At 42.1% G+C, this 8,150-nt stretch overlaps 1 protein-coding gene across 1 annotated transcript; it reads right to left on the reverse strand.

The window, feature by feature from the left end:
- Nucleotides 1-467: 467 nt before the first annotated feature.
- LOC307030798 (uncharacterized protein) lies at nucleotides 468-2,168 on the reverse strand. The gene is made up of 3 exons (XM_079667451.1): nucleotides 2,043-2,168; nucleotides 1,834-1,900; nucleotides 468-1,722 (listed from the first exon to the last, which is right to left on the reverse strand). Exons 1-3 carry the CDS (start codon nucleotides 2,062-2,064, stop codon nucleotides 1,332-1,334), a joined length of 480 nt encoding a protein of 159 aa, XP_079523577.1. The 5' UTR covers nucleotides 2,065-2,168; the 3' UTR covers nucleotides 468-1,331.
- Between the last annotated feature and the right edge of the window lie 5,982 nt (nucleotides 2,169-8,150).

Below are 8,150 nucleotides of genomic sequence, written 5' to 3' on the forward strand. Positions count from 1 at the left end.
TGGCTGATCAAGGTCCGTAGGGACAATTTCAGCCCCACAAAAAATACCCGTGTGTGTCGTCGGCATTTTTCGACCAGGAGACTTATTGGTCACAGCTGGAGGACTGAACAGAGTAAAGAAAGGAGCTACACCTGTTCTCTTTGCTTGGAATAACTACGAGCTACCTACACCAAGACGTAATGTTTGGGAGCGTCGGCCGAGGGCAGAGAGTCCCACCCCGGACTTGACAGCTGAGTACGAGGTGGAAACAGTTGCGCCGCCGGATCATGACTACTCTGTAAATGCAGCGACGGCAGTGATGGCAAATCAGGTGGCTGACGAGAACGAAGCCTTGAAAATCCAGGTTAGTGCATCCATATGCTACTGCGTTTGGCTCATTTTCCATTTTCCATTTTCATCAGGAATCAGCTCGCAATGATTAAAAGATTTCTTGCTCCCAAACCAATTGTGTATTTCATTGTGGTCATTGCAAAAAGCAGTTATACCATACTATGTTTCGGTACTAATGAATTATAACCTCAAAACAAATGCACACAAAAATAACATAGGACAATACATAATATAATAAATCAACAATATGATAACATTTTACAGATTCATTTAATAAACTTTTACAAAACAGAGGTTGATGTTATATCGGGGAAAACAAATACATATTTAAACATTTCAATTAGTCTCTGCATATTTAAGTAATGCTAGTTTATGTAACAGATGAATAGATCAATGGAAAATATTCATGTTAGATCAGTAATGTAGTATGCTGTAGTGTGGTACACAATAGTGCATATCAGTCAATGTACAAATAAAAATAAAAATGATCTCCCTTCTCCCTAATGGTTTTAGCCACCTCATAGTCTCTAAAGATACGCTGTATCAGGATATCATCCTCCGCAAAAACAACAAAATCGCACCATTCCATCCCTGTGAGTAGGAGCTGGCCTTGCACCTGCCAATAGTAGCTGTGCGACTGCTTCAGTTTTAATGTGTCACTTTGCATTTTTAAGTAGCTACAGTCCACATAACTTTTTGCATTTGGGCATTTGATTTCAACAAGTCCAAAAGGTGGGCTCTCAGTTGGGTCAAACACCAGACCGTCAGGAGATGACCCTAACCAGGGGGCATCTGGGTGAATGACAAACCCACATGGCCAGTAATTTGTGTTTTTAATCCGGAAGTATTCCTGGATGGCAACCGGTTCCAGTGCCAGTCCCCTCTTCATTGATGCCGTTTGCGCCACTCCCTTCCGAATCCGTTGTGCCAAGTTTTCAGCCGAACTCTGACCTCGAACATGGCATACTTCCCTGAAACGGGAAGAAGTTTTTCTTGGCCTCCTAACACGGTGCCATTCTGCTCTCTTGTGGCCACCTCGATTTTCCTTGCCATGGGCAATGTTGTCGCAAGTGATGGAGGTGCTGTTGGTGACTGCACACAATCTCACAGGTGGTAGGCTCCAGCCTATAGCCATCCACAGGTAGAGGTGGTGGTGGAGGGGCATCTGGGTGACGCACTATAACCCGGCTAAGAGGTAGTGGATGCTGGAATGAGATGGGGCTACCTTCCTGAACCTTTCCAAAGGTGGAGTTAACCAGTGGCACGTCTACACTTATAGCCATGGTGCTGATCAGTGGTGCGATGTCTGCTGAGAAGTCCTTATATGCCTCGCAGACTTTGAGGACATCTGGGTCTGGCAGCTCCCCCCGTACGGCCTTGTAACGTGTACTCCTTTGAACAAGTTTATATGATAATTAGGACTTTAAGAACAATTGTACACTCAAACAACAATCACAAAGATGTAGCAGGCTACATACAATTACTTAGGACAATAGATATTACCTTACACCATCAGCAACTGTAAACTGCTTTGGCTTAGTGGAAATGAACACCATGTCACTCACTCTGCCTGGTTTCACACCATATTAATTACAAAAAAGAATTGTCAAATGAATTGAAATGGTCATTGATGCAACATACTAAATCAGCTCTTGGCACAAAGGAAATACTCATTAAACCGTGGATTGGTTGTGAACACATACTGTACTTACCATGGTTCTTGGCTTGTGCCATTGCTGCTCGGTTTCAGTGCAGCTGAGGACAGGGGGTACAGCAGCCAGGTTGAGTGTAGAGTAGGGTGACCAGACGTCCCTGTTTTCCGGGGACAGTCCCCGTTTTCCGGGGACAGTCCCCGTTTGTATTGGCCTGTCCCCGGTTGAAACTGTCCCCGGAAATGTCCCCGGTTTTTTAAATATACGTCAAAAACACAAAGCAGGGTGAAATAAAACGTTTCATGTCAGGAAACACTGGGTAAACAGACTGGTCAAGCGAGACCCCACTTCGGAAAACACAGTCAAGCCAGCCCCCACGTTGTATTGCGGTGCGCGATTATCCTATGCATTACGGTAGAGGCCTGTAAAAACTGCCTTCAAAATAAAAGCGTTTACTCGGTCAATAACAAATATACCTAAAAAACACACCAAACATATTCATATATACTGGAGCTTAAATTAAGAAATATGTCCTATATAATGTGATCAATAATAATTTTTTTAAAACTACGTATAACTACCACATTATAACTGAGTGAATGTAAAATGTAAGTAGGCCTAGTTATGAAGACATATCTGACATTTCCACTGGGTGACTATTTAAAATGTATGTTGTTTAAAATATAAATAATATTTAATGGAAACCGTCCATAATGAAAGAGTCATTCGAAAGTCAATCAAATACTTATTTCACTTCAGGGTGATAGCAGGACACCCAATCTAATCACTCAGAGAGAATCTGGACAATCTGATGTAGAATTTCAAAATAAAATACTTTTGAAATCTCATATATGAGCTATCGTCGTTCAAATGTTCGAATTACATTGAACCAGAATTGTCCCCCTTTTTTCTTTAACAGTGAAGAAAATTGGATATGTTAATGATATATTGACCGCAAAACTCAAAATGTCCCCGGTTTTCATTTTGAAAATCTGGTCACCTTAGTGTAGAGTAGTGTGCGGTCTGGAACAGCAGTGCAACATTGTGGTTGCAGAGTGCTGTTCCAGCTATCTATCTATCTATCTATCTATCTATCTATTTATTTATCTATTTATCTATCTATTTATCTATTTATCTATCTCTCTATCAATCTATGCTAACTATATATCGCTATCTGTATGCTATGTATCTTGCTATGTATCTATCTATCTATCTCTCTCTCTCGCTCTCTCTCTCTCTCTCCCTCTCTATCTCTCTATCTATCTATTAATCGATCTATCTCTCTCTCTCGCTATCTATTGTATGTATCGCTAACCACCCGCTCAAACTCCACAACAGCGCAGACCGGAAGTACTGGTGCGCACACCCAGCCCGCCGGAAGTTGATAGACGCCATCTTGTGCAACTAGCCTATGAGGGCACGAGATACATTTGTGCGCGCACGAGATGGAAGGCTGACAGACAGGGCGGCAATCCAATCCGTTTAGCAGTTTTTACAGTATTACGGGTTCCACAGATGAAATTTTTGTATGGATTATTTGTCAAAGCACTTAAGATATTCATTGCTATCGGGATGTTAAGAGCATTCCATGGAATATAACAAAAATTGTATCTCGAGCCGGTTTCTGAAACTTACCTACCTTTACCTTTAACATTTATTTATTTATGCATTTTTTTTATCTCTCCAGTTTTAAAGGATATTTTTGATTCCTGTCCTAGGCTATAGTATACATTGGAATGATTTCAAACCTGTTTATCCCTATAATTATAAAGGAGTTCCTTGGAAATATGTGTTTACATAAATTGTGACCAAACCGTTTGAACTTAGACTGAGAGTCCTTTACCTCACTGAGCTGTAGTTATCAGCCTCTCAGTCTGACTGGAGAGGACTCTCCCTCCACATTATTGTAGAAACATCTTCTTCTTATATCCGCAGCTAGCACCAGATTCTAATAACAACAGTGTCGGTACCGGTGCACCCTCCCTCTCTCACTCTCATTTTTGCTGTGAGCTGGGGGCGCCAGATAAGCAAACATCCCCCATTTTCATCACTTACAGCGCCCATCGTACAGGGCAAATGAAACGTGTAACCGGGGTCTCTCTCTGTCTCTCTCTCTCTCCTCTCTTTTCTCTTTCTCTCTCAATGTTGGTACACCAATTCGCCTTTTTCTCCAAAAAATGTTTTGCACCAGTTATGTGCAGCCCTGCCTATACTCCCCCCACTGAAAAGTATTCTAAATCTGTAAATCAGTAAGGGAACATAATGTGAACAACACATTGATTTGGACCATCGTGCATCTTAACAGAACTCCTTTGAGGGCAAGTCATGAACGTATCAGATAACTGGATACCTTTTTTTCCTATTTGTTACCGCAATCATACACATTACTGTATATTTCTATAAGATAAAATGCATAACATTCAATATGTATGTATTTTTCTTGTCATGTTTTTTTTTTATCAGTAGGAAATTAGAAGACATGTAGTGGGGCAGCAGGACATCACCCCTCATTCTGTGGGAAATTAAAAAAGAAAAAAAGCCCTTGATAGCCTTAAAAAATAATTTGCACTAAACCAGCACTGTCTGCCGAAATGTCACTGCAAAAAAAAATGGAGGTTCTTGTATTAGCCACATATGGCTCTTGTAGTCGGGAATGAATGGTGACCCGAGGTTACGTTCGCACATTGATAGTCTGAGCAGCAATACTTCTCTCTACTAGAGGCTAAAGGGCTTTCTAAACACATTCAAAACACTATGTTAAAGATCTGGTTCTCCAGAAAAGAACAGAGGTAACACCTTCATGCAACTCTAGGCAAATGTGTGATGCATTAAAAGTAGTGAAGACAAAGGTAGACCTGACCTTTAGAAAATGTATGGATAGACTGCTAAGGCATTTATCATTTTCTAATTAAGTAATGTGGCAAAGGCATATCTTGTGGGCCCAAAGACTGTGGTGAAATGGCTCTCTATCAGTGTGAAATTATTACAAAGCCATGTTTAATTAATGAAAATATGACCCAAGTGTCAGAGCTAATTCATCACATAGAACATGCCATTGTCTCAGTCTTTACTGTGGCAAAGGTCGTGGTATTATCATAAAAAGAATAGAAGCTTGAAAAGGCTATATTTACAATTCTATTTTAAATGATTGTAGAATCCGATACACTCACTTAAAATTCAGTTCATTGAAACGCTCCAGAAATGATCTTTTGTTAAAAAATAAAGATTCAGTGGAAAAATAAAAGAGAAGAAATCCAGTGCACTAACCATGTTAAACTGAATATACACTTACCAACCACATTATTTTTCCACCTCAAAAACATTGGCCGTCTCCGCCCATCACTCTCCTCCTCTGCTGCTGAAACCCTGATTCATGCATTCATCACGGCTACTGCAATAGCATCCTCTACGGCAGTGGTACTCAACCTTGTCCTAATCAGGAGCCACATTGACGAAAAAATATTTTTGCAAGAGCCACAATCCAAAAACGCTCCTTTCCTCCCTGAAACCTTTATGCATTTGAGAATATGGATAATAGTAATATGTTACTTAAGAATGAAAAGCATAATGTACAGTGCAATAACTGTGATTTCTTATTTTCACTGCAACCACAAAACACACAAAACAACAGATAACAGACAGCATGTTTACTGATAATCACAGTCCATATAACAGCAGATTATACACAGCAGGGGTTGTCAGAAGAGTAATGTTGACCTTACTTCACACTCAATGTGATTTCTGACACTCCTTCTGCCGCACAAGTGATTTGAAGTCGGGCTCTGCGCTGGAAACAGCGATCCGGAGGGCCTCTGTTGTGTGCTGCAGACTCAATCTGTTTCGGTTGCGACATTTTATTTTTGTGAGCGCAGAGAATGCTGCTTCACACCGGTATGTGGACGGAAACATTGAGATGATGCGTCTTGCCAGTCTGGAGATATTTGGTAGATGCCCCACCAGTTTCCAAAAGTCCACGACATCTGTAATCCGAAATTGACGCTGAAGTTCATCTGAGCTCTTTAACTCCACGAACTCCATTTGAAGCTGCACAAGTCCGAGCTGGTCGCTTATTTGCTTCATTTCATTGACTTCAATCAGGAATGGGTTTTTCACAAGTAGAAAAATATTGCTATGGTCCTTGAAGTCGTGGAATCTGGATGTGTAGTTTTGCTTGAGCTCAGTTAGCACCTCAAAGAATTGAGATTGACAGGTCAGGAGAGCGTCTGCATGCCTCGCCATCACTTTCTGCACGGTGGGGAAGAAACGGTAATCAGAACCACGGACACTTTGGTCGAGTACATCCAGTTTGTCAGAAAATACTTTGACAGCCGTGTAGAGCTCATACACGGTCTTGTTTCTTCCCTGCATCTTGAGATTAAGTTCGTTCAAGTGCTGCGTAATGTCACACAGGAACGCAACAGACAGCACCCACTCTTTATCATCCAAAAAGGAAAATCGGGAAGTCTCCCCTTGGCCGACAATGAAGGCTTTCAGGGGTTCAATCAAGTCCATTAAATGTGCAAGCATACGTCCTTTAGACAGCCATCTGATCTCGGTGTGTAACACCAAATCTCCATAGTGAGTGTCAAACTCCTCACACAGCAGTTTAAAATTCAAGTGGTTTCTTGCACGGGCCTGATATAATTAACCACTTCGATTACATTTGCCATCACTTCATTCAGACATTTGAACTTAGCAAACAAGGCTTGTTGACGCACAATACAATGGTATGAGAAAATACCCTCAGCAGCAACCCCGCCGTTTTTAAGCGTCTCTTTCAGCAAGGCCACGGCTCCGTTCCTCTTACCAAGCATCGCCGGTGCGCCATCTGTCGTGAATGCTGTGATTTTTTCTGGGCCAATGTTAAACTTCTGTAATGTTTCCAGCACAGCGTTTTTTATTTCAATGCCCGTTGTTCCATTTTTCAGTGAAACCATGTCAAGCAGTTCCTCTGTAATGTCAAGCTTACTGTTGACCGCCCGGATAAAGATTAGTAATTGTGGCGTGTCATTGACATCCAAGCTTTCGTCCATTGCAAGGCTGACAAACTCAGCGGATGACAGTTTGTCCTTAAGAGTATGTGCAATGTTCTCTGAAATGTCTGATGCCCTCCTAGCTACAGTAGAATCCGACAGTTGCATTTTTTTGGCCTCTCGTTCCAGGTCTTTTTTCTCAGGAAACAACGTTGAACAAGCCAGCAGTATGCAGTCCTTCACCATTTCTCCATCAGTATATGGCTTCATCTTTTTCATCAGTTCATGTGTGATTTTGTAGGATGCCTCTGTCGCTCTTTCACTCGTATTAGTGTGGAAAACGTTTTTTTGAGCAGTTCGGTTCTGTTTGAGTCTAGCCAGCTTTTCCGCCCTCAGCTCTCCACCTTTCGGAAAGTCGGTACTAAACTTCGGGTGTTTTGTGTCGTGATGGCGCTGCAAATTGGACCTTTTTAAATTGTGAAATGATGTTGTCACAAAGCAGGCAGGTGCATTTTCCCGAACCGGTGGAGACGAAGAAAAACTCCAGTTCCCAGTCCTCTTTAAATGTTCGATATTCCTCTTCATATTTCCGTTTAGTCGTAGCCATTTTTGCATAGTGCTGTATAGTTTTCCCAGTGTGACGTAGCAATTATCTCGCGCGAAACAATCAGAGCGCGAAACCTGACATAATATTTGATTGGCTATTCAGAGGGGGAGGGGCGACGACTGATGTGTGACTTGTGAGTGATAATGAAATGTTGATGAATTCTTCTGACTTTGTTTTTCGTTTTTCAAAGATTTTTTTTTTATTTTTATTTTTTTAAGTGGGACTTAAAAGAGCCGCAGTTAGTCTTAAAAGAGCCGCATGCGGCTCGCGAGCCGCGGGTTGAGTATCGCTGCTCTACGGTATACCATCCAACCTCCTGAATAAACTACAACATATCCAGAACTCTGCTGCCCGCCTCCTCACCCACAACCGCTCCCGAGACCACATCACTCCCTTCCTCCAGAACCTCCACTGGCTCCCCGTCCGTCAAAGAATTGACTTCAAAGTCCTCCTCATAACTCACAAAGCCCTCAACAATCAGGCCCCCCCCCCTCACAGACCTGCTGCACCACCACACCCCATTCCCGCTGCCTCCGCTCATCAGAAGCCAACCTCCTATCCATCCCCATCAAGCACCGAACCTGGGGG

Source organism: Notothenia rossii, assembly GCF_949606895.1.
Source record: "Notothenia rossii genome assembly, chromosome: 2".
Taxonomy (NCBI): Eukaryota; Metazoa; Chordata; class Actinopteri; order Perciformes; family Nototheniidae; genus Notothenia; species Notothenia rossii.

What these genes read in the sequence shown, in the direction of transcription:
- LOC307030798 (XM_079667451.1), bottom strand. Translation starts at nt 2,064, where the DNA reads ATGGCACAAGCCAAGAACCATG. An exon ending in GGCACAAGCCAAGAACCATG is followed by an intron (nt 1,901 to 2,042) that starts GTAAGTACAGTA and finishes GTGTGAAACCAG; the next exon opens with GCAGAGTGAGTGACATGGTG. An exon ending in ACAGTTGCTGATGGTGTAAG is followed by an intron (nt 1,723 to 1,833) that starts GTAATATCTATT and finishes ACTTGTTCAAAG; the next exon opens with GAGTACACGTTACAAGGCCG.